At 46.4% G+C, this 26,319-nt stretch overlaps 2 protein-coding genes across 4 annotated transcripts; both read right to left on the reverse strand.

Moving 5' to 3' along the window:
* Positions 1 to 1,621: 1,621 nt before the first annotated feature.
* Positions 1,622 to 10,603, reverse strand: LOC125623387 (C->U-editing enzyme APOBEC-1-like). 3 transcript variants are annotated; one of them, XM_048822678.2, is made up of 5 exons: positions 10,101 to 10,593; positions 6,619 to 6,646; positions 5,729 to 6,129; positions 4,519 to 4,640; positions 1,622 to 3,976 (listed from the first exon to the last, which is right to left on the reverse strand). In XM_048822678.2, the coding sequence occupies exons 1-5, from the start codon at positions 10,120 to 10,122 to the stop codon at positions 3,761 to 3,763; spliced, it is 789 nt and encodes a 262-aa protein (XP_048678635.1). In that variant the 5' UTR covers positions 10,123 to 10,593; the 3' UTR covers positions 1,622 to 3,760. The 3 variants fall into 3 exon arrangements, with proteins under 3 accessions (XP_048678635.1, XP_048678626.1, XP_074976643.1); XM_048822669.2 differs by having other exon boundaries at positions 6,619 to 6,649; positions 10,101 to 10,585; XM_075120542.1 differs by having other exon boundaries at positions 3,801 to 3,976; positions 4,515 to 4,640; positions 6,619 to 6,649; positions 10,101 to 10,603.
* Positions 10,604 to 11,727: 1,124 nt separating this feature from the next.
* On the reverse strand, positions 11,728 to 25,559 carry LOC125623396 (C->U-editing enzyme APOBEC-1; the record flags this gene model as incomplete). The annotated part of the gene is made up of 3 exons (XM_048822691.2): positions 11,728 to 13,198; positions 21,608 to 21,729; positions 25,151 to 25,559. Coding segments are annotated over 3 exons (570 nt in total), but the record flags the coding sequence as incomplete, so codon positions are not given.
* Between the last annotated feature and the right edge of the window lie 760 nt (positions 25,560 to 26,319).

The raw sequence follows: 26,319 nt of genomic DNA on the forward strand, positions 1-26,319 counted from the left end.
TGGAGATAGCGGGGAATTGATCCTAGGCTTCCTTCCTTATTTATAACTTGGATCAAGCATTAATTCTCAATGGAAATTCCAGGGGATCTACCCCTGGCCTTGTTTGTGAGTTAAGGAAGATGCTGGTGTTGTGTAGGTGAATCCCAGAGGTATGCTCCCTATGGAGATCCCTGGGGAAAGCCAGAGCACTGAACCTGTAATTTCAGATCAAGCCCTCATTCCACCTCGTCTGGTAGCCGTCATGCTGCAGTGGCCAACATCACGCAAAAGTGCCCATGTTGCACCTGAAAAACTCTACAATGCTGTAAGTAGGAGAAAAATTCCTTCCTGACACCCCTTCATCCCACTCTCTGCTATGCATGACAGCTGATGAGTGATACTGTCATTTTAGCTGGCTTAGGCAAAATTGTCGATCATGGTCAATAAAGTATCCAGTCCTTTTTCAAATCCAGCATATATATGCTGTCAGTGCCACCCTGAAATACACACGTGTGCTCCTATTGGGTTTGGCTTCCAGAAAATCTGTCATACAATTATGTATACAAAATTTCACACACATTTCCATGCTTAAATTGCATATTCCATTACCACAAATGCACATGTGAAAGGCTAGACGCATCTCTTGTCATTTGTAGGTGTAATTAGCCAGCCTGCCTGCACAATCATGGTAATTACTCATGTGTTACTTACACAAGTGTGCCTGCATTTTTGTGCATGCAATTTTGGTACTGACATTTTGCAAATCAGGCCTTTTGGGCACATTGACATCATTTTCATAGCTGACGTGCTTTATTACATTTCCAACTGAGACGTAACTCCTCCAAGAAATAGCTAAATCTAAAAGGATGTTTAGGAAACACCTCAGGAAAGAAAAAAGGAAAAGAACAACTATTTGGGGAGTGCTATATAAAGGATATACCTAGCAGTATATATGTGTGTATAGCTACCTAATAGAAAGAGTGCCATCTACTGTCTGGCCCATAAAAAAATCTAGCATTGTTCATACATTTGTAGGTTAAATAAAGTTGTTATTTAAATAGCTGCAAATAGCTTCCTGACTTAAGACAACAGTAGGGTGACCAGAAGTCCCAATTTTATAGGGACAGTCCCGTTGGGGGCTTTTTCTTATATAGGCTCCTATTACCCCCCACCTCCATCCCGTTTTTTTTTTTACACTTGTTATCTGGTCAGACAAGAGTAATCAAAGCACAGTCATCAAAAAGCAGGGAATTCACATCTTTTCAAGAGCTGCACACATATTACTCCTCCTGGTCATTGTTGTCAAGGCTGATTCCCCACTCTGGCACTTCGAGTGCAGAAGGTGAGGGCCCGCAAGGATTCTAAAAATTAATACTGGCCACTCCAGGCTTGTACTAAACTCCCAAGGTCACAGCTTCTCTCTGACCTTTGATGCGTAGATGCTGCCACCACCCAAATGCAAAAAAAACCCTTTGAACCCAGGAAGGCGCACCTGGGAATTCCTCCCTGTGGGGTACCCTCAAGCCCTTTCACCCCCACTCTGGGGAAGAGCTGAGAAAGAAAAGAAAGGAAATCAGCTGTTGCCACCAGCTAATTCAACAACATGTGCACAAACCTCTTAGGACACAAAAACCCAATCCTGTTCTTAAAAAAGGTAAATTTTATTAAAAACAAACAAAAAAAGAAAATACATCTGAAATTTACGCTATTGCTAGATTTAAAAAGAGCAAATATAATAATTAAGCATCAAGATTGGTTTTCTTGAGGTCCAGCTTAATGGTTACAAGCAAAACAAAAACATTTGGTGGTTAGCACAGAGGAGTCCACAAGCCATAAAGAAATAAAAGAAATAAATCTAATCACGTTTTCCTAGACATTTCCTGATCTACTTACATATTTAGGGTTTTAAATGAGTAGCTTCTAGGTATGATCTGATGATTTTTCATACCTGGCTTAAAGCTTTTTACAGCATAGTTTCAGCCCCTGCCCCTGCTCTCCAGGAGAACAACACAGACCGACCAAAGGGGAGTCTTGTTTCAATTTTAAAAAGTTCTAGCCTTCCCGTCGGCTCTTTTGGCCAGGTGCCCACTCACTTCCTTTTACCTATGCATAGCAGTGAGACTTTTTAACCCTTTACAGGTAAAGCAAGTAGAGAACAGCTACCAAGAGGGATTTTATAGCTAACTGGCTGGCTGGATCCATGAAAGGGAGCTCTCCCCCCCTTCATTTATCACAATTGTGGAATATCATTAGGGATCATATTGAAGCAATATGAGCTGAATTACAGCTAAACATTGAAAACACACATTCAAAGCTCTGAGAAATATGTTTTCGGAATGTGTCATTCTCATCACCATTAGTCATATGCTCTTCACCTCCTTGTTCTCTGCAAGTGAAGATCTAGTCTAATAAGGCCCTGCCTAAATTACAACTACAACCCTCCTGGGGACTCTGTTTGCAACACCATTGCCCCTAACCTGGTTGCCCCTTAACATTGGGCCCAGTTTTCCAACCACTTACCATGTGAATAAATATACTCAGATCCCATTGGCTTCAACAGTTACTCAACAACAGTTACTTGTGTATGTGGGATTGGGCTTCTGGGTCCTACTTATAGAGGGGAAGTTAACTGTGTCAGAGTTGTAACATGGTTATGAAAGTTCTGGCCTTCCCTACAAATTGGAGCAATGATTGTGACTGGTTCAGGGGTCAACTGAGCATGTAGCCAGTTCCCTGGCATGGCTGAATGTTTAGTGCAGATGGGGGCTAAAAATTCATCATAGTCTAAAAGACTAATATTTAGATGTCACCCAAAGCCACTTGCAATTCTGCAGGCTGTTACTCCAATTCACAAATGCACTCATTTTAAAATCTCCACTTTGCATCTCCAGCTTGAAATCATTACTAATTAGGGATCGTTGATAAGGCACTAGGCACACCTGAGCTGTATCTGTAGTAATGTAATTTACTAAAGCACTCTTCCCTAAATGTACCTAGTACAAGGATTGCTCCTTAGGAAATACACACCTCTTCCTCCTCCCGTGATCTCATTTGCATTGGTAGAAATCTAGAGTGACTCCACTGAATTCAGTGGAGTTACTCAGGATTTACCCCAGTGTAGATGAAAACAGAATCTAGCCCATTTCAGTTAATTGAATTGAAGACATTAGGGTCATCTATCCATGAGACTGGACCATGGTCCAGGTCAGTATAAGGATGATGCCTGTTGATTGGTTGATGGCCAAGTCTTGTAGCTTGGTGTGTAGTTGTAATCGGATGCTTGTAGATAGGTGGTTACTTTTTGGAATGTCTACACTGCAAGTGAAGGTGTGATTGTAGCATGGCAAAGCATATCCATGTTAGCTTTAAACTAGTGAGTACAGGTAACAATAGTAGGGTAGATGTCATGGCATGGGCTTCAGCATGGGCTAGCAACCACAGTACAAGTGCTTCAGGGAGCCTGTGTATATACTGTGGTTGCTAACCTGCACTGAAGCCCATGTCACCACATCTACACTACTATTGGTACCTGTTCTCACCAGTTTAGAGATAACACAGGCATGCCTACCTTTGCTACAATCACAATCTTCACTTGCACTGTGAGATATTCCAAAAAAATAACTACCTGTATACAAGCAGCCAATCATAGCTACACACCAAAGTACAAGACTGGGCCAACCCTTTGCCTTGTTGATGGTTCAGGCTTGAAAAATGGTTGGTGCTCCAGGCTAGTATGTTGGTGTAGACTGTTGATTGACTTGTGTCTAGGCTTGAGCACAGGTCACTGCTTGTGACTGACCGGTGGTCCAGTAAAATACATTGATGGGTACCAGTGCTCAGCTGATGGCCTGGGCCTGAAAATCAGTGGCTGCTGGTGACTGTTTGCTGTGTGGAGACTTTGCCAGAGTATTTTTCTATGAGATTCTTGTAAAACGAGTCGGAAAAAAGGTAAGCCAGTGTAATTCTTCAGCCAAATCTGTAAACAAGGAGGTAGGCCCTGGTACAAACAGAGAAAATGATATTAAAAGAACTTTGGAAGCTAACAGTCCAATGGCATCATGATAGGGTCACTTGGGCATTTCAAGGGAAGCAGCAACAATAAAGAACCTCTCCCTTGAGCTGCAGTTACTGGCCACTTTTCAACAGTGTTACTGAGAAGAAATTTGAAAGGAAACCCACAAAATACTCAATGGCCCCATGAACCCAGATGGCACTCTCCATGTATTAGAGCTGAGCCATGAAAATGGGTCATCAGAGCCAGAGGAGATGTTGAAGGAGAAATATGAAATGCCACTGATGGGACATAGTTCTCCTTAGGCTAAAGTCCACCCTCCTGGTTTAATCTGGTGCAACCTCACTTCAGTAGAGTTCTGCCCATTTACTCCATGGCTGAATTTGATTCCCTCTGGGAAGAGCCAGGAAGAGAGCTCTGGTCTCTTGACTACCAGTTCTATGCTTCAACCACAGGACCATCTCCTTTTACCTACATGTGACGCTGGATCAATTCTCTCCCCACCCCAGCATTAAGCACCTACCAACCTGTAGGATACACTGGAGTTCAAGCATATAGAATATCATCCATGGAGTGAAGTAGCAGGGCCAGTACATATCATCTTTTCTGACTCGGTGGTCGACAAATGTTCTCCAACAGTAGTTGTAAGCTGAGTGAATAACAAGATCACTAGTCATGCGGTGAAGGACACAACAAGGCGACTGATACACCAATCATCACCCGCCCTGAGTTTGATCAAGGCAAGGGAGGAGAAGCCTTAATAGAAGGGACACTTGAACTGCTGGTGTAACCCACACATCTCCTGGATGTGGTGTTCTGTCCCATCTAGTGGCACCGAGACCACTTAGAGAGAGAGATAAAATGAGTCTGCTCCACAGCCTTAGCTAACAGCCAGTTGGATTTTAGCTCATGCAGTAGAGGCTTGTGCACTAAGCTCCAGAGACCCCAGGTTTGATTCTGCCTGCCCATGACTGCGGTTTGTTGGCGTTACACTGGCACCTGGAGATGCCTGATGTGCTGTGCTGCCCTGCATGAAGCTCCAATCTCAGGCTGAAGGGGGATGTCCTCATTATTGCTCAGGATACAGTGACCCAGGAAGGAGAAAAGAAAGACATGCCCACATGCTCAAAGGTGGAGGGGACGCCTATATACCAAAGACTTCCTGAAACTGGGACAGTGTGGAGATGACACCGAGCTCCTAACGGGATTTGTTTGAGGCATAAGTGATGTAGCCTACAGCGCTGTACCCTAAGAGGGTGCCTCATGAGGGTGGCTCTTGTACCTGTGATGGTTAGGGATCTATCTGACTCCACATAGCCTTAGTGGGGGAACAGTTGTCTCCAAGAGCTTCTCCACCCTCTGGGAAGGGAACAGGCAGAACCAGCAGGGAGAGATGCGGGGAGAGAAAGAAAAAGCAGGGGGCAAGAGAAGCTGCTAAAACTCCATTCTCTCTGCAGGGAGCAGGGAATAGCATGTGGAAATATTTGAACCAACCCATTGACCCCCCCCCATCCCAACTGCATTTCCCTAGAAATGAATCAATGTTTGGCCAATATGGCAGTGTTTGATTGTGGATTGACTCTCACCAGCTCATTTCACATGGCCATCAAACCAGAATAACTTTCACTCACTACTAGCCTGGGACCTAACTGGCACCAGTGGCCTAGAAGTGAAAGGCTTCATGTCCCATTCCCCAGAGTCCAGAACTGAGGTACCTGTAACCTTGGGAAGTGTTACCTGGCAGGCTCATGATGTAAATGTTCACTCCACTGCTCACCAGGTCCCTGAGGCCTTGTCGGTTCCGTTCATCTCTGTGCCTGAAGAGCCGCCCTATGTAGATTTGCAGGGTCACTTTGGGGTGGGCCCGTAGGAAGTGAACGATCAGTCTGCAACACAGCCCACAGGGGCTCCAGGACAGGAACCAGATGATGGAGCAGTGCACTGAAGGCCTGTGGCGTATCTCCCTGAAGTCATTTTCCAGGCAGTTGATTTCGGCATGCTGAGTGGGGGTGTTCGGGCACCACTTCCTCCAGAACTTGGTGCTGCTGCCCCACTTAATTTCATAGAGTAGGTAGGTCACCTTGGGAAATGCGCTGGGGTCAAAGATCGCCCTAAATTCCTTTGGCTGTATCTTCCACCTGAAACCCAGATTCCATCACTGGCACCAACCAACATCTTTAATGACTCCCCCTTGTCTCACATATAGCAAAAGAGACAGAGACGGTGGTAAGGATGGGAGAGGCACAGTATGTATGGTCTTAGTACCACCGCTCTGCAGATGGTCAGACAAGCTGCCTGTATGACTGTGTGTCCCCAGGTCCTGTCTCTAATGACCCCTGGGATATATGATACCTGAGACTTCTGGGATCAGGGGTTCAGTCTGAGCTGCAGCTTTATTGTAAAGGAAGGCAAGAATTCTGTCTACAATAAAGCAAGGCACCATGGCTGCAGTGTACTGCACCAGGACCTACATTGTTATGAAAAGGACAGAGAGAGAGGAGAATGGAAAGGAAAATAGCAAGATGCTTTTGAGATAGCAGAAGTTTGAGGGGAAGAAAATCCCCCCCACTCCCTCTGAAATTCTCTGTGGCATCAGGCACGTACCAGACTAGAGCTGTCATTCTTACCTGTGGCTAGCACTTCTGGATGGATGACCTACTGGAAGAGAGAACGGAGAGTCACCTATGAGCTGGTACAAATACAGGGTGGGTTGGGGGTGGAGGTGATTTTTAGGATCCCAGTTCTCACCCCAGGGATCCAGGACAGCATTTTAGGAAATCAGTGACCATTCACACCCACCTATTCCTTACAGGGAAGTCCAGAGAAATGTGACCCTGTTCCTTCCTAATTGCACCAGCTTTCTGCCATGTATTGTCATTCTTACCTCAGGGGTGCCACCTGGGGTATATGCTCCTTACACCTAGATAAGGAGTTTAACTGGGTTGGAAATTGGATGGGAGACTACCACAGGCAGCGTTAATATATCAGGAAGCAGTGACTTTGTAGGGGTGCTCTTCTCTCAGAATCAGCAGTGGGGTAGGTGGCTCAGTAGGGGGTGCTCTTCCCTCTGAGTCAGCACTGACTCTAGCGTAGCACTAGGGGGCGCTGTGCTGCAGGGAGTGGGGTGGCTGGTTCAGTAGGGGATGCTCTCCCTTGTGAGTCACCACTACCCTGTAACCCTAGTGTGGTGCTGGGCATGGCTCTAGACGAGATATAAAACCAAGGATGGGGTGCTTAGAATCCCTTGACACTCTTTGTAGGAGTAGGAGTGTTAACCCTGGTGTCCTGGCTAAATTCTCATTTGTGTTACGGCACTTTGCCTCCCAACACTTCTCTCTGTAGTTTCAGCTGGCTACTAGATTTTTCTTCACTCGCAGTCAGCTGTGTGGCATTGCTGTGCCCTGCTAAACAGTGGCCAGAGGTTCTCCTCTGACACCATTTGTACATCAGTGCAACTCTGTTGATTTCAATGGAGTCCCTCCTCATTTACAGTGGTATAAGAGGAGAATCAGGACCTTTGCATCAGCTTGTGAAACATTTTGGAAGAGCTCAGCCTGGAAGACATTAGGGAAAATGTTTGTTCTTTGTAAAAAGAAAAGGAGTACTTGTGGCACCTTAGAGACTAACCAATTTATTTGAGCATGAGCTTTGGTGAGCTACAGCTCACTTCATCGGATGCATACCGTGGAAACTGCAGCAGACTTTATATACGCACAGAGATCATGAAACAATACCTCCTCCCACCCCACTGTCCTGCTGGTAATAGCTTATCTAAAGTGATCATCAAGTTGGGCCATTTCCAGCACAAATCCAGGTTTTCTCACCCTCCACTCCCCTACACACAAACTCACTCTCTTGCTGGTAATAGCCCATCCAAAGTGACAACAAATCAGATGTCAAGAATTATAACATTCATAAACCAGTCGGAGAACACTTCAATCTCTCTGGTCATGCAATCACAGACATGAAGGTCGCTATCTTAAAACAAAAAAACTTCAAATCCAGACTCCAGCGAGAAACTGCTGAATTGGAATTCATTTGCAAATTGGATACTATTAATTTAGGCTTAAATAGAGACTGCGAGTGACTAAGTCATTATGCAAGGTAGCCTATTTCCCCTTGTTTTTTCCTACCCCCCCCCCCCAGACGTTCTGGTTAAACTTGGATTTAAACTTGGAGAGTGGTCAGTTTGGATGAGTTATTGCCAGCAGGAGAGTGAGTTTGTGTGTGTGTGTGTGTCCCCCGGGAGGGGGGAAGGGGGGGGGGTGTGAGAGAGCCTGGCTTTGTGCTGGACATGGCCCACCTTGATTACCATGCACATTGTAGGGAGAGTGGTCATTTTGGATGAGCTATTACCAGCAGGAGAGTGAGTTTGTGTGTGTATGGGGGTGGGGGGGTGAGAAAACCTGGATTTGTGCTGGAAATGGCCCACCTTGATTATCATGCACATTGTAGGGAGAGTGGTCACTTTGGATGAGCTATTACCAGCAGGAGAGTGAGTTTGTGTGTGTGGTTTTTGGAGGGGGGTGAGGGAGTGAGAGAACCTGGATTTGTGCAGGAAATGGCCCACCTTGATTATCATGCACATTGTGAAGAGAGTTGTCACTTTGGATGGGCTATTGCCAGCAGGAGAGTGAGTTTGTGTGTAGGGGGGTGGAGGGTGAGAAAACCTGGATTTGTGCTGGAAATGGCCCAACTTGATGATCACTTTAGATAAGCTATTACCAGCAGGACAGTGGGGTGGGAGGAGGTATTGTTTCATGATCTCTGTGTGTATATAAAGTCTGCTGCAGTTTCCACGGTATGCATCCGATGAAGTGAGCTGTAGCTCACGAAAGCTCATGCTCAAATAAATTGGTTAGTCTCTAAGGTGTCACAAGTACTCCTTTTCTTTTTGCGAATACAGACTAACACGGCTGTTACTCTGAAACCTGTCTTTGTTCTTTGTGATATTAGGTCCTGCCAAATTGCCCCACGTTGCTGACACGGCTCCTCCTCCCCGTGCTCTCAGTCTCTCCTTGCTGTCTGTAATTTTTCTGTGAGTCCCTTTCTCCAGGACCTCTCATGCATCTCTGAGCTCCCAGAATGGAGCTGCCATCCTGCTCTTGTGCAACTAGTTTGGTTCGTAGGAACCTTGAAGGCGATAGCTGAAAGAATGAAAATATAGACCTAGTGACCTTGGTTCCCAGGCCTGGGATGAAACATCTTGGCGCCTTTGCAAGGGGATTAGATAAAGTTCAAAGGGAGTTTAGGAAAGCTCTTGGTGTGTCAGATTTTAACCCTTTTTATCCCGGACCAAAGTCAGTTTTCCCTACCCTACTTGCAAGAGGGACACTTAATAGCAGTGCTCCCAATGATGTGGGTGCATGACTGATAGGAGCTGGACCAGCTAATTCACAGACGTAGAACTATGTTCACTCTTGTACAGGAATACAAAAATAAATACCTTTCTTTCAACACTGGCTGCCACGTAGCCATGACATGGTTATAACCAGCCTGGGGCTGCATCAGAAGCAATGCCCTAGGAATGAAAGTCTTTGTATCCCAGCCCCCAATCCCCAGGCCGTCCAATCTTCTTCACCTAGTGCTGGCTCAGGCCCAATGTTCCAGACAGGCCTGCTATCCCATTCCTTGACCCTCTTGGATCAGCTGGTAACCCTGCCACCCCCCACTACTACCTGGAGCTGGCTTGCATTTCATACCCCAGAGATGATCTCTGCACTATTCCAATCTCAGTTCCCCTGAGTCAGCCACTCTGCCACCCTCCCCTTGAGACTTGTGTTTTCAATAATTTGCATCCTTTAGGGACAAATCTTATCACACATTTTATACCTAGGCATGCAAGCATAGATACATACATACACCCCTGCACCCAGAAACACATACACAGAGATAAAAATACACACCGATAAAATGTTTGCATTATACAAAGAACCCCACATCCAAACATCCACTCCTACACATCCCTGCGTGATCACAAGTGCTCACAAACACATGTAAACATACAACATGCACACACATACACAATCACTCACCTCAAACAATCACATAACACGGGTACACATAGACAGACATACACATACATTCTCTCTTTCACCTACACACATACCTGTCTCTGTGGAAGCAGTCATGGCTTCCTCTCCCTTTTTTCTGCCTCCTAGTCTCTGGGATGGTCTTTTTCTCTCTTAACTGAGACCCTTTATCTCTTTCAGTTCCTGTTCATGAGAGCTGGCCTTGCTCAGAGCGAAGGGACGGTAACCACTCAGTGCCCTGGACACTAGACTGCAGGGAACAATCTTTCCCTAGCAGCGGAGGGGCTGGGGGCTAGTGGGAGGAGCATGGGAGGGAGTGGGAAAAGGGAATGGATAGGTGACCTGAGAAGTCTTCCCCATTTCTAACCTCTTTGGCTGTCCTGGAGGGTGGTGAGTTTTGCCAAGTGATGAAGGACAGGGCAGGGCCACAGAAGGCTTTCTTTATACAGGCAGAGAAGTATTTGTCAGCCTGTTCTCTTTCTTTGCCCCCTTTCCAGTGAAGGCAGCCTGGGACCAGATCCATTCACAAGCACCTGCCTTCCCTCCTGAACACAGAGGTTGCTGTGGCCACACAAAGGGTACCTGCCATCTGGTCTTGGTGCCTTTATGGCTTGTGCATTGGGGAGAACTGCTCCAGCAAAGCTGTAGGGAGGCTTTACTCCCTGAGAGAGAAGAGCAGTGATTTATTTGGCAAGGAGGGGAGTCTCTCCCACCTTTTCTAAATCAGTCGTTCGCTGGCTCTAGACATTCCAGAGCTCCCCAGCTCTGGGTGCTGCATCTGCCCTCCCCTCCTGCCTGGGGGTTTGCTGGTTTCCAGGGTCATTTGGTCAACATACAGTGATACATTATCGACCTTGGTCTGCAGATTGGAGACCTTGGTGTGGCTCCCTCTCCCACACAGTGCCAGGAATGCCACAACCATAAATCACTGGGGTAGAGGAGGGGAGAAAGGAATAGTCACTGGAAACCCCCCCCACACACATTTTTCAGCCAAAGCTTTGTATTTCCTGCTTCTAGTGAGTTTTCCATGTTATACAGTCGCAGTGCTAGACAGGGCCCCCGGTCCAGAATGGCTGGGAATCACATAGGTTGGTGCTCCCATCGACTCCCAGTCAGCAGTCTTTCCCCATTGCCAACAGCAAGAGGCTGGGAGTGGAATAGCTGGAAGCTCCCACAACAGCCGGCACTCCTGTGCCTTCCCTTCCTGTTGAGAGAGGCTGGGAGCAGGTAGCTAGGAGCTGCCCACTGCCTCTATTCCTGCATCATTCCCTTCTGTGCCTCCTCCGGGGAAAGCATGAGACTTCAGTAGCACTGAGGTCTTTAGAGTTCTTACACTGTTTGCTGTGGTGCCTCTCGCAGGACAAACCAGGCTGTCAAGGTTCCTTCCCCACTCTGAACTCTTGGGTACAGATGTGGGGACCTGCATGAAAGACCCCCTAAGCTTATTCTTACCAGCTTAGGTTAAAAACTTCCTCAAGGTACAAACTTTGCCTTGTCCTTGAACCGTATGCTGCCACCACCAAGCGTTTTAAACAAAGAACAGGGAAAGAGCCCACTTAGAGATGTCTTTCCCCCAAATCCCACCCAAGCCCTACACCCCCTTTCCTGGGGAAGGCTTGATAAGAATCCTCACCACACAGACCCAAACCCTTGGATCTTAAGAACAATGAAAAATCAATCAGGTTTTTAAAAGAAGAATTTTAATTAAAGAAAAGGTAAAAGAATCACCTCTGTAAAATCAGGATGGTAAATACCTTACAGGGTAATCAGATTCAAAACAGAGAGAATTTCTCTAGGCAAAACCTTAAGTTACAAAAAGACATAAAAACAGGAATATACATTCCCTCCAGCACAGCTTATTTTACCAGCCATTAAACAAAAGGAAATCCTAACGCATTTCTAGCTAGATTACTTATTAACTTAACAGGAGTTGTGAGGCTGCATTCCTGATCTGTTCCCGGCAAAAGCATCACACAGACAGACCAACCCTTTGTTCCCCCCCTCCATATTTGAAAGTATCTTGTCCTCTCATTGGTCATTTTGGGTCAGGTGCCAGCGAGGTTACCATAGCTTTTTAACCCTTTTCAGGTGAAAGGGTTTTGCCTCTGGCCAGGAGGGATTTTATAGCACTGTATGCAGCAGGTGGTTACCCTTCCCTTTACACTTATGACACAGGCCTACACAGGACAGGATTACATTGGGATGAAGGCAAACGACACATTAACACGTCGGTAAAATCTAAGCACGAAAAGCAGCGCTTCCTTTGAAGGAACATTTTCTGTTTCATTCTGTTCTTTTTTAATGGTCAGAAATAATACAGAAAATAAAACCAAGAAATTCAATGATAGACAAATAAACTCAAGTAATAAAATAGCAGGAAAAATTCTCTCCAAAATACAACTCCATATAAAAATGATCTGCTTGTGAATTCCTGATGCAAACAGTTCATTGCTTTGACTTGATAATGGTAGTTTCTCAAGGTGCAATAAATATGATTGAGACAAGGTGGGTGAGGTAATCTCTTTTATTGAACCCAACTTCTGTTGGTTAGAGAGACCAGCTTTTGAGCTACACAGAGCTCTTCTTCAGGTCACAGAGCTCTGTGTAGCCTGAAAGCTTGTCCCTTCTACCAACATAAATTGGTCCAATAAAAGATATTAACTCACCCACCTCGTCTCAATCATATCCTGTGACCAACATGGCTGCAACAACACTGCAAACATAAATACTCTTCGATTGTCCTGCTCACCAAGGTGGAAGGCACAGAGACATGTCCAACTGCAGGTACAAAGGGATTTGCTCCAGTCCCTGCTTCCCTAGGGCATGCAGAGCTGATGAGGAGACTCGATCCCCCAGGGTGTGTTGCGTATGGAGACCCAAGGTCCGGTTAAATATTGATTGGCTGCTTTTTCAGAACTTCCTGCTGGCTGTTTCTGAGTGGCTCCTTTGCAGTCCTGTTGCCTGGCGATGGTTGGCTGGTGCTTCAGGTTAGTAGGTCAATAGATGTGGGTGTGGGACTGGCGAGTCGGGATTCTAATGTAAAGGCTGCCAGTCTTTGGCTGCTGCACAGTACTCTTGTAAAAGCATTTGGCACTAGCTGTCTTGCAGGACGAGATTGAAGGTGTGCTGCTGATACTCATGGGTGTGCATGTCTTGCTAACAATGAAGGGAGACCCTGGTGGGAAAAGAGAAAGCTGGGTGTTAAAAATGAAAGGCCAAAAGCCAATTGTTTTATCTTTAGCATCAATCAGAGGTTTAAAATGAAGTGTCTTTCACAGGAAATCATTCTTAACTCCTTCCCGCAGGAAGTGTGAGCAGTCCTGTGAGATTGTAAGGGAGATCAGTGGTCACCTGCAATCATTGGGCTTACTGTGCATTATAACTCAGCTGTGGAAACAGACAGGCCTCTCAGAAGCAGGGATGATTTCAAGGCAGGAAAACTCCCAGTTGTCTCCAAGGAAAGCAGGATACGGCCTCATATTTGGCACTTCTATCTGGGACATATTTTCAACAGATGTGTTCAGAATTTCTTACTTCCTTAATAACTTATATGCACCCAGGTGGACACATACTGCACTGAGAATGACGTGAGGTGACTAAGATTTTCAAACTAAGACGCTTTCAAGTCCTAAACAGGATCTCGGAGCCTCACTTTAGGGCCCCGTTTTTGAAAATCTTGGCTCCTGTGTTAATTTTCCATTTTCTTAGGCCCCTGACTCTGCAAAACACTTAAGCACATGCTTAACATTAAGCACGTGAGTAGTCCCACTGTAGGCAAAACCTCATGGTCCCAATTTACACTCCATGGAGGAGAATAGGTTTGTATGGGGAGGAGGGGAATTGAGATATGGTGATTTATTATTCACACTTGCTTGTTAGCCAGACACTTGGGGCCAAGGCCTGAAATTCTTACTTAGTCTTTAGAGTTGTCTAGGGAAGGCATAAATGTGAATGTGTGTGTGTGTGTGTCCCCAAAATCTTTTCCCCAGACAACTCTTTCTCTGTATATACATACACACATAACGTATATGTGTGTGTGTGTGTATAATAACTCTTTTTTAATGCTGTCCAATGACTTTCATACTATATATTTTGCAGCGATTGATCTAATACATTATTTAATACCAGGCATTAGCAAGTCTCAGCTAGTTGAAAAGCAAGGTGAGACTGTTGAACCAAAATGGTATGTTAGATTAACTGGTCGGTTTGGACAACTGATACTGCAATTCTCTTCATGGAATTCACATTCACATAGAATTAGCAAGCTGGGATTTTGAGACCTGACGTCCTATATTCAAGATCCATTCTGAGTCTATCATACAGGCTAGATAAACATGGAGGTAACTGGGACTGAAATGGAAGGTCCTGCATTTACCTGTTCGTTGATCAGAAATTAAACAAATCAATTACAAAGTCCCCTCAAATGTACTCTTATTCTCCTTGTTTATATGTTGTTTCTATCTGTCTAGGTGCATATATGCCCTCCCCCATCCTGACTGCATCTGACAGCTGTAGTAGGAAGCAAGCCTGAGACATAAGCCCTTGTATCAGAGGCCTGGTATGAGGCAGGACCCTGCTCACAGAATCTGGCAAGAACAAGGCGGGTATTGCAGAAATACACATTCCTAAGAAGTGCTAGGCACAGAGTGCGCATGCAAACACATCCTGATATTAAGTGGTACCAAAACATCCCAATATCAAGGATGGTACAAAAACATTCCCCAAGGATAACAGGAACACATTGACCCCTCCTAAAAGACAAGGTCAGGATGACAGTACGTAATAGAGATTTTTTGATCAAATCAACATGTACAAGGTGATGGGTAATAACTAGCCACATCAGGGGGCAGTAACTAATTATATCAGAGGCAGTACTAACTGGTTTCTGTCAGGATATAAAGATGTATCTTAGAGGGAGTATTTTTGTCTGGCTTAGGGAGGAACGGAAAGTCCCGCCATTCACTGAGCTGGTCCATTGTTACAGGCATACATGTATTAGTGGTCCGGTAGAGTCTGTGGGATACTAGTACCGTGCTTTGTTGACAATAAACCTGGCTGGGTGCCTTTGTCCCTTGTGGTCATTGGGTGGTTTGCTCAAGGTCTGCTGTGCCAGCTGTCTGTGCAGGGCTGGGGTGGCACACAAAGGGAACATGCACAAACAGCCAAACATCCATCAACATCTAACCACACCGGTGACCTCCAACTCCTAATCTGGTAAGTAAGTGAGCTGTCCTCTGTAGAAATCGCGATCTAATATGACAGAAAACCGTAAGCTAGGGAACCGCCTTAGCCCTTCCCTGCAAATCCACACAGAGTATAATAAGGTATGAACATGCTGGGTTGCTAGCAAAACAATAATAATATAATTTTTATCAATTTTTAATAAAAGTTTTAAATAAAAAGGTAATAACTTGTTTATTTAAATGTTTAACCCTTTTTCATTATTTATTTTTGTTTACCTTATTTTGTACAGTCATAAATATAATTCTTGCGCCATTTGTTTTTAATTGTAAGTTTGTCCTGTATGTCATGTATGTTGTCCTGTGTTGTATGTTGTGTGTGTCACATGATTATTTTTTAATTATTTTTATTTTTTTGCAACAAAAGTCAGTTTTATACCTTTGTTAAAAAAATATACATGATGTACAGGACAAATTTACAGTTAAAAACAAATGGCGCAAGAATTATATTTATACCTATCAAACCAACATGTACAAGGTGTGGTAAACCCAGGACAAACAGTTACAAAAGGGGGGGTAATAATTAGTCCCAGGGGATTAAAAGGCCCCTCCCTATCCACTGAGGAGAGATAACCACGGGGCAATAAGGTTCAGCTGGAAAAGGGGTTGCTAGGGAATCAGTTAGGTTCAGCTGACTCCAACTACTTGGGACCTTTTTAAACCCTCCCCTGGGTAGAAGAAGGAGAAGAGTGAGGGAGTAGGGAAGCTGCCAGTAGGCTGTTTGCAGCAAGACACCAAACCTTCCCAGTAGGGAGGCTGCCCTCGCTCCCCAGAAGGGAAGGAAAACAAACACAAGGAACTGACTGAGGAGAGGAGTAGCAGGACCCTGTGCCACCTATAAGGATTCATCTTGCCCCAAACCTGAGTCTCCAAGGCTAAAAAGGACAGAGCCTGCTGAGGCGAACAAGGTATTTTGCCACAAAGGTGATAGGTGATAACTAGCCACGCCAGGGGGCAGTAACTAACCATGCCAGAGGCAGTACGTAACATGTTTGTGTCAGAGTATAAAGATGTATCTCAGAGGGAGTATCTTTGTCTGGCCTAGGGAGGATCGGAAAGTCCCGCCATTCACTGAGCTGGTCCATTGTTATGGGCATACATGTATTAATGGTCTGGTAGAGTCTGTGGGATACTAGTACCTTACTGTGTCGACAATAAACCTGGCTGGGTGCCTTTATCCCTTAACGGATCTTGTGGCTTTGCTTGAGGCCTGCCGTGCCAGCTCTCTGCACAGGGCTGGGGCAGCACACAGAGGGCACACACACTTAGACAAACATCTATCAACATCTAACCACAAGAGCTTCATAATCATTAATGGGATTTTATCCTTGGAACACCCTTGTCAGTTAGGGAAGCACTACCCCCATCTTACAGATGGGGAGCTGCATCACACTAAGGATTAGGAAACTTGTCCAAGGTGACCCATGCAGTCTGGCTGTGTCAGGAACCAAACCCTGGTCTCCTGAGCTGCACTCTGCTCTCCTATTCACTTTACACCCTCCCTTACACTTACCGAGGGCAAACAGAATAAGAACAGAGCATCAAGAGACTCACTGTGATTTGCCCAGAATGTGTGAAACAATCAATTATTAGGGCAGGTAAGTTTTAAGTCTTGTATCCTTAGGGCATGATTGTGCAACTGGATGTGCCCAGCTGAACTTAGCCAAATGCTCAGAGCCCCACTGAAGTCAATGGCCCTGTTGTGAGGGGCAATAAGGGTGCTTTTCTCCATTGTGCTAGCTTGGTGGAGTTACCTTAATATGACTGGAAAGCCCCAGTAAGCTGTAGACTAACACACTTGAAGCTGTATTCCTCAGGCTACACCAGAGCCAATTAATACAGCTTCATATGTGTTAGCCTGCAGTTGAACAGGGCTTGTCAATCATGCTAAGCTACCATGAATGAGCTAACACAATTGCAAAACACCCCTTTCAGCCTTTCAAGAGAGGGGACAAGGGGCTACCTGCAGGCATAGGGGTCTGCCCATGCTGATTGAGTTGTAGGGTCTGGCCCTTAAAGGAAAAGGGACTAAGAGCACGTTTTCACAGCAGACAGATTAATGCAGTAGGTGCCGTTTGTCTCCACACACAAAGTTTGGTTAACTCAGTTAATGTTCCTAGTCTGCACATCCCACCAGCGCAGACCCCAAAGAGCAAAGGAATAAGCAGTTAAGTCATTTAATATCCCATCTCCACTCCCGTGACATTCTATACCTTGTGGGAGCGCGCTGTAATCCCCATATTCCTCATTTTCATATAATTGTGATCTTATGTATAAAGCATGCCTTGTAAAGTAACAGGGGAAAGGTTATGATTGGCTGAAAGTCATTTCTCTATTCATATATGTGTATCATTAATGCATGTGAAGTTATGACAATTGTGTAGTATGGTTGTCACTAAAACATGATGTAAGTTGCGGGCATCAGCCAGATATTAGCTCCCCAGAGGCAACTGCAAGGAAAGTAACCAGCGACCGGGCGGGGTGTCAAACAACCCATCAACAGCCATTGTCCAGCAAGGGAGCTACAATGCAATGACTCACCTGCATGAGGCCACAACAGGGGAATTCTCAACCTTGCTTGGAGAGATTCAGTAATGCTCACCTGACTCTGAAGGGCGTGGGGGGGGGAGCCAAGAGGGAGGAAAGGGCACGATAAAAGGGAGAGACGTTTGCCATGCTCTTTGTCTCTCTTCCACCTACATCTCCAGACACCACACACCAAGCAACTGAAGCGCTGATCAAAGGGGAGAGCCTGACTGAAGAGCAACCAGCCAGCCTGTGGTGAGAAGCATCTAAGTTTGTAAGGGCAGTGAAAGTGTTAAGATCAGCTTACAATGCGTTTTGCTTTTATTTCATTTGACCAAATCTGACTTGTGATGTTTTGACTTATAATCACTTAAAATCTATCTTTATAGTTATTAAATCTGTCTGTTTATTCTACCTGAAGCAGTGTGTTTCGTTTGAAGCGTGTCAGAGACTCCCCTTTGGAGAACAAGCCTGGTACATATCAATTTCTTTGTTAAATTGACGAACTTATATAAGTTTGCAGCATCCAGCAGGCATAGCTGGACACTGCAAGACGGAGGTTCCCAGGGTTGCGTCTGGGACCGGAGATATTGGCTAGTGTCATTCGGTTGCAAGTAGCTGGGAGCAGCTTACATGCCAGAGGCTGTGCGTGAACAGCCCAGGAGTGGGGGTTCTCACAGCAGAGCAGGGTAAGGCTGGCTCCCAGAGTCAAGGATCGGAGTGACCTAGCAGATCACCAGTCCAGATAACACCAGCGGGGAAAGTCACAACTCCACTCATCAGTTACCTGTATCAAACTCCACTTCCTCCCACCCTCCATAGTGCACATATCCCCACCCTCATCCTGAATAGGCCACACTCTGAGCACTGCCTGTGAACAATCTTGGGGAGGGGGACACAGTTACGTTATTCTGATAAGGGCTAGAAAAAGGCTCTCATATAATACTTGATGTTTATATCACCCACAGTTAATTCTGAAGAGTTATATGCATGCCAGATGTTACAGTGATGAGCACAGCATAAGTACCGATATGGAATAGAGCAGAATTCAGCCAGCCAAAAGTATACTGAACACAAAATCATAGAAAGAAAAGGAAAAATCTGAACAGATTCCTGATGGGAGTAAATTGCCATTTATAGCGCTTCTTGTCTAAAAGGAAATTAAAAATCTACTCTGGTTACATTTTACCCATAGTGTTCTTTTGAAACTCCATTAGAAAATCTTATGGAGGAGCGTCTGATTGACAAAAAATGCACAATTCAGTGATTAGAAAGGCATCTAGACAAAATCTAGACTAAATAAATATTCTCTGTGGGTATCACCCTCTACAACGTATTAGTGGGATAGCAGAGCAGTCCAATATATAGATATACATGACATACGTAATGAATCCATTGAAATGTACATTTAAATTGCCTGATCTTACCAGGTCTTGTGCGTTTTATGAAATGTAGTCAATAAAGTGGGAAAATCCATGAACTTTCTATAGACCCTACATTTTCGGTATTGTTGTGAACATTTCAGAAACACAAATCAAAAGTTTTGGTTGTCATCATTGTCATCATCACTCTGTAAAACATATGCAGCTGAATCCTGTGACCTTTGTTCATGTGAATAGCCCGACTGGAGTTTGTCCTTGATCATTCATAACAAAACTGAGCCAGATCTTGAGGCTTTCACTCAGTCCTTAGTCAGGCAAAATTACCATTGACTTGATAAATACCTTAGGATTTTGCCCAGTGTTTCTACCTAACAAATATTTATGTTACCAACAGAAGCAATAGGTTTACAATGTATGAAATCCTAGCCCGCATCAAAGTCAATGGGAAAACTTGGCCATTGACTTCCATCGGGCCAGGATTTCATCCAGTATTTATTAAGTTATCCACAGTGGCCCCCTGAGTTTTGGGGGGTTAAGCAGTGACTGTTACAAATATTCTTGACAAAGATATAATAAGTAGGAAAAAATGAATAGGTAACAAGTCAGCTATTGGGTTTCACCATTCTACAGCAAAGGCTTGTCAGGTAGTGATTTCAAATGCGTGCAGAGGACAGCCATTTCTTAGTGCCACATTCATAAGCGGCCACACAGACTGTAATAAACCATTGGAAGATAAGGCTGAGGGGGCTTATCCTTTGACCCATTTGAGACTGCCCATAAATATATTCAGCTTGAATTATACGACCATGCCACAACAATGATGCTATCCTTTGTTGCGCCCCGGAACAGCACTCCCAAAACACAAGGAAACCGAAGCAGGCCATGCAGGTAGGTGGTCAATCAAAGCATGTAATAACCATGGACCGACTAAGTCAGTAACAGTCCAAACAAAACATAACAACAGTCCCAATGGCAGAGCAGTCCAATATATAGATATACATGACATACGTAATGAACCCATTGAAATGAATAGATATACATGACATACGTAATGAATCCATTTAGCAGCAGGCCCTGAATAACTACGCACACCCAACACTGTGGACACATACACAAAACCACAGAGGAACTGGAACCCTGAGTTCAGGGAGCGGGAACCAAAAGCATCTCTCTCACACACACACGCACACACAGTGCTGTAAATTGGTTTAGTTCCACTGAAGCCAGTAGAGTTATTCGGGTGTAAATCAGAATTATATTACTTATATTACTTAACAGAAACCCTAAAACATTATCCCCAGTTGAATTCTCAACTATTGTTTTACCTAGACATGGTCAGTCACCACCCTGACCTCTTTTACGCTGTACTTCTTTCTCTTACCTTTCACTGGTTTGCTTGTCTAGTCTCTTTTGCTTGCCTGTCGGACAAGAACCCTGTCTTCTTACATTTTGTGCAGTGCCTAGCACGCTGCGGGTGCGACTGGGAGCAAATAAGTGAACAGAATAATAATAGAACAAATGGTCTAGAGGGAGACTTTAACCTACGGGATGGGGTGAAGTTTGCTGTGACTATGGCATGATCAGGGGATGCTAAGTGACAGTATCTCCTTTAACTCTGCACTTTCTCGGTTCTTTGGTTGTGTACAGACCATGTGCCACATCCACGGTGGATGTAGATTATCACAGTCTGTACTCCCCTGCTCAGATTGTGTCTCCAGCTATATGGCATAGGAGGAGAGCTCGCTCCTGATACTCCCTCCTGCCAGCAAGTGGGTGGAGACAGACCAGGGGGCAAGGAGTGAGAGGCAGGGTGATTGGATAGAGTGGCAGGCTGGGCACATGGGCCAGTAAGCTCTTCCATGAGAATGGGTGAGATAACTTACTCCCTCCCTAGAGTGAGGTGGGACCGCAATTAATTCTCTGGGCTGCCCCTGCACTGCTCAGAGCAATGTGGGACATTCAGGTTCTACTGGACTGCCCTGCCTCTCGTGTTTTGAAATTGACCTTGTACAATGGAGGCCCCAATCCTGACTGGAGCCCTGCCTGGTACTTCTGCTAATATCAGGCTATGTGCACACTACAGCTTACATCAGTATAAGTTATGTCGCCCAGGAGTATGAATAGCCCACCCCCCGCGACATTACACTGACCTAAGCAGCGCTGTGGACAGCGTTAAGTCTGCGGGACAGCTTCTCCTGCTAACATAGTACTGCCGCTCGCGGGGACTGGAGTAATTAAATTGACAGGAGAGCTCTCTCCCATCAGCTTAAAGTGTCTGCATTAGCAGGGCCACAGAGGCGCAGCTGCATTGCTGTAAGCTCTGTAGTGTAGCCATAGGCTAAGTGGAGATGACACAGCTGGGTCACTCGAAACCTAACTCTCATATGATTTAGGTTTGTTCTTGGATCCAACATTTTCTCCAAAATGTCTACTCACCCAAAGGACACGCTGGAGTTCTTGACAATAGAAAATGATCCACAGAGAGCGCAACAAGGGGCAATAGTCATCTTCTTCTTCATCTTGATGGGCAACAAATGTTCTCCAGCAGTATCTGTAATCTGATGAAATAAATAGCCCGTCACGCCTGTTGAGGGACGCGTCCAAGGGATCAATGAGCCCCTCCTTGCTCAGTCAGAGGTCAGTAAAGATCGAGGCAGAGTCTGAGTTTTACACTGAACTCAGTGTTGGCCAAAGGGTCCAAGCTGTCAATCAGTAATCAGTTAGTCACATTGTTCATGTAAGCTGTGATCTCGTCTAAGCTCACATGTCTAAGCTCACATGTCTGGAAGGCGTAATCACCATACAGCAAGAGTGGAATTGATGCATCAGGGTTCTGCACTCTGTCTGAAGGAAAGGCTAGTTTCAGCAAAGAACTGTGCAAGCCCCTCATTCATTATCAGCCTGAGAGAATAGCAGTTACATCCTGGGAAAGGCCCAGTTTGGGTTGTTCCACTTACTCCTCCGTCATTCTGCCGCTTACAAGATGGGGAGGGAATGGGGAGAGGACGGATATGCTTGGGGTTTTTTGCTGGAGCCAAAGAGGCTGTATGTAAGGGGACTGTTGTCCTATTATTAACACTCAGTGGGGGTGTTTTGGTTGGCTAGCTCGCAGTACTAAAAGGGGAAGGGTTCATGGGAAATCAGGACCCTGAGACTGACAGACCCCAGGAACAATGGGGAGAGAGGCCAATGCTCCAGGTCAGCCTGACTGACAGGGTGGGCAGGGTAATCAGGGAGTCAGGAGGCCAGCGGGGTCCCGTCCTCTATGTGAGCTAAGGAGAAAGCAGGGGCCCAAGCTGAGTTGGGGAGCAGAGCTGTGCCAGCCACGGGGGCCAGAAAAGCATCCCAAGAAGCACGTCAGTGCTGGGAGCAGAGTCACAGAAGCAGCCTGCAGAGCAGACCTGTCTTGGGAGCAGAGCTGCAGCAACCAGCGCCAGAGAAGCAGCCCAGGGAGCTGGAGGCAGAGCAGCAGCAGCAGTGCTGAGGCAGAGAGGAGCTGGAGCTGAGGCAGAGTGGTGGAGCTGGGGCTGGACCAATCCAGAGAGCGAGGGGGACCCTGGGCAGCAGGCCCAATGCAGGGAAACACCCCCAGCCAAGACACGTTGCAGGGCAGACTTGGAGGGGGATTGTAACCTCGACGGGGCGGGGGCGACGCTGGGAAGAAGGGTCCTGCCACCTAAAGCCTGAGAGCGTGTGGCCACCGCCAGAGCAAGTGTCCAACCCACAGCATCCTTGCAGCACAGCCAGGGCCTGAGAAGGGGCCTGGGACGTGTGAGGAACAGACTGAACTTCCCTTACAGTGCAGAGACTTTGGCTGTGATGTCCCCGTGCCACAGAGTGGGGTGACGTGTTTTCCTTTAACCTTTCCCATTTTTCCCTTATTTTTTTAAATTGATTGCTGTTTAATAAATTGTATTTGCTTTGAACTGTATGTAATGATCAGTGGGTCAGGGAAGCGTCCAGGGCAGAGAGCACACCCCAGAGTGGGGGCACCCTAGCCCCTGCCCTAAGTGACCACGGCAAGGTTGGGGGTCGAGCCCCCCAGGAATCCCAGGAAGCCCCCCAGCCTTGTTGGGGTTACGAGGACTCTGCCAGACAGGAAAGTGGAAGGGGAGCCCTTGAGGTCAGGCAGGCCTCTGGGTAAAGGAAGTGGGAGCGAGGATCCTTTCACTAGCCCCTTTCACCAGGGTAGTGTATAAGCCAGGAAAGTTCCCCACAATAGCGGGACCATTCCCCCACTTACATGTAGATGGGAGGGGCCCGGCTTTAGAGAGAGGTTGCTCCTCTGAGCACATGCTGCCCCACTGCCCTGCGGAGCGGACAGAAGGAGCTGGGATGATAGGCAGCTGCGCTGCTCTTGTGGCTCGGTTAGGGGGAGGAAAGGAAAGCAGACAGAGGGGAGCTTTGCTGGTGCAGCTCCCAACGCCTCCCCACTCCCTGCTATCAGCTTGCCAATGAGCCCTTCTGCTGCAGGGAGGGGGTTGCTTGGGGGCTAACGTTGTCACTCCCCAGGCCTTCACTGCACACCTCACCCTCCCACAGGAATGTGGTAGGCCAGGTATCCACCACACTGGTGTTGGCCAGTTTACTTGCTTGCCCCCTGCAGTGATGCAGCTTGACGCAGCAGGGGATACAGTAGAGAGGTGCAGAGGCTGTCGGCCTGGCACCGTGCCATGCCGCTACAGCTGGCATCTTGGGCAAGGGGGGAGAGATTCTCTGTGCTCCTGCCAAGCTTAGGCCTCTTCAGTCAGATTGCCAATAAGGGCGTGACACTGGATACTTGTCCTGTCCACACCCAACCACCAGCTCATGTCACACAACCCACCCACAGAGAGTGGCTATTGCTGGTAACACTAGGAACTCAGCAGTGTCTGTGATTGGTTAGTTTTCAGTTCTGTTAACAAGTGGCTGCTGCTGACTTGCTGGTTTTTCAACCCAGTTCATAGAACTGTTCTGATTGGCTCCTTGCTGACGTGAACTTTTGGTCACTACAGCCCAGGAATTGAACTGGAACTGCTGCCCTATAGATTAAAGGCTCCATGTTCCATTCCCTGATTCCCTCCACTCAGCCAGCCTCCCTGGCCTGGAATTAGTTTGGAAATCGTGCCCTGTAAGTTACAGGCTGCATATGCCATTCTCTGACACCCGTGAGCCATGCAGTCCCCAGCTATAGCAAAGGCCTTGTCTATAGGGTTGCCAACTTTCTAATCACACAAAACCGAACACCCCTGCCCCACCCCTTCTCTGAGGCCCCAACCCCACTCACTCCATCCCCACTCCCTCTGTCACTTGCTCTCCCCCACCCTCACTCACTTTCACTGGGCTGGGGCAGGAGGTTGTGGTACAGGAGGGGGTTCAGGATGTGGGGCATGCTGCCCTTGTGCCTGCAGGCACTGTCCGCACAGCTCCCATTGGTCATGGTTCCCAGCCAATAGAAGCTGTGGAGCCGGTACTCGGGCGGGGGCAGCACAAGGAGCCTCCCTGGCTGCCCATGCGCCTAGGAGCCACAGGGACCTGGAGTCCATTTCTGGGAACTATGCGGAACCAGGGCAGGTAAGGAGCCTGCCTTAGCCCCAGACCCCTGCTGTGCCGCCAAATGGACTTTTAATGGCCCAATTGGCACTGCCGCCAGGTCCCTTTTTGACCGGGTGTTCTGGTTAAAAACTGGACACCTGGCAACCCTACTTGTCTAGACTGGGATAAAAGTTGTGACGATGTAATGTCTCTGCTAATATGTGCTCAGTAACATGTTCTAGAAGTCTAGTGTAGCCACAGAAATGTACACTTTAACACGTGGAAAACTGGTCAAGTTAATGCCTTGGCTCCCTCCGAGACCTCATCTGGACCAGATTAGCACATGTTAAAGGCTTGTCTTTTCTGCACTAGGCTTTTCAAATGTGTTAGCATCCATCTGCTAACCTATTCTAGCATCACACCTTTGATTCTAGCCTAGGCAGGGCCAAAAAGTGGTTAGGATACCTGGCAGGTTCATGATGTATAGGGCTACTCCATTCTCCATCAGGTCCCTGAGGCCTTGTCGGTTGCGTTCATCCATATGTCTGAAGAGCCACGCTGCTTTTATTTTCAGAGTCACACTGGGGTGTGCCCTCAGGAATTCCACTATACGCCGGCAACATTTCCCACAGGGGCTCCAGGACAGGAACCAGGTGATGGAGCAGCGCACTGATGGCCTGAAGTTTAACTTCTTGAAGTCATGTTCCAGGCAGGCGATTTCGGTGTGCTGGGTTGGGGTGTTTCGACACCAGTGCCTCCAGAACTTGGTACTTCTGCCCCACCTGATTTCGTAGAGCAGGTACGTCACTCTTGGACATGTACCTGGGATGTAATTCACCTTAAAATCGTTTGGTTGTATCTTCCACCTGAAACACAAATGTCATGATGGGCACAGACGCCTTTTACTGCCCCCTTTTCATCCTGTGTATCATATGCAAAGTCCTCACAATTCACAAGTGCTCCTCATCCCAGAGGAACCCAAAATGCTCTCCAGGCTGCATATACAGGTATCACTCTCTGGAAAGAAATAATAGGTACAAAATCCAGTTGAAACTCTGGAAGGAATTTTAGCAGAGTTGGAATCTAATGAGCTCAGTCTGGAATTAGACAAAGACACCTGAGCGATCCTTGTCATGTACTTCTGCACCAACTATGAACTGGCTGCAGAGCTCGCTTATACACACCAGGTGTGATCATCATAGGATCCTTTAATGCTCTGCCAGGGATGGCTGAGGTTCATTTAAATAAGGCATTTTCACACACAGTGTCACCTGGTGGATGAATAGTAAATGAACAACAATATTGAGGAAGCTGTCAAGTCTTGACACTGTAAGTCTATTCTGTATTCTGTTGAGAATTTCCCTGTCCCCTGGAAGACATCCTCAAACTCTTTCTCAATTATTTTGGTCCCCTGCCCTCCAATGAGTGCACCGCTTGATGAAACCCAGAACTAGACATGTTTTTGACCCAAGATCAGGCGCTCTTTATTACAAAATGTACCTTTCCCCATGTATTATTTACCTGTACATCTAGTTCACATATGCCTTTACAGTAAATGAAGCTGTCAAGTCTTGACACATATTTAAGAATACAGACCAAGTCAAGCAAAAGAGCCCATGTTGGTGGCACAGGAA

Source organism: Caretta caretta, chromosome 1, assembly GCF_965140235.1.
Source record: "Caretta caretta isolate rCarCar2 chromosome 1, rCarCar1.hap1, whole genome shotgun sequence".
In the NCBI taxonomy this organism is placed as follows: domain Eukaryota; kingdom Metazoa; phylum Chordata; order Testudines; family Cheloniidae; genus Caretta; species Caretta caretta.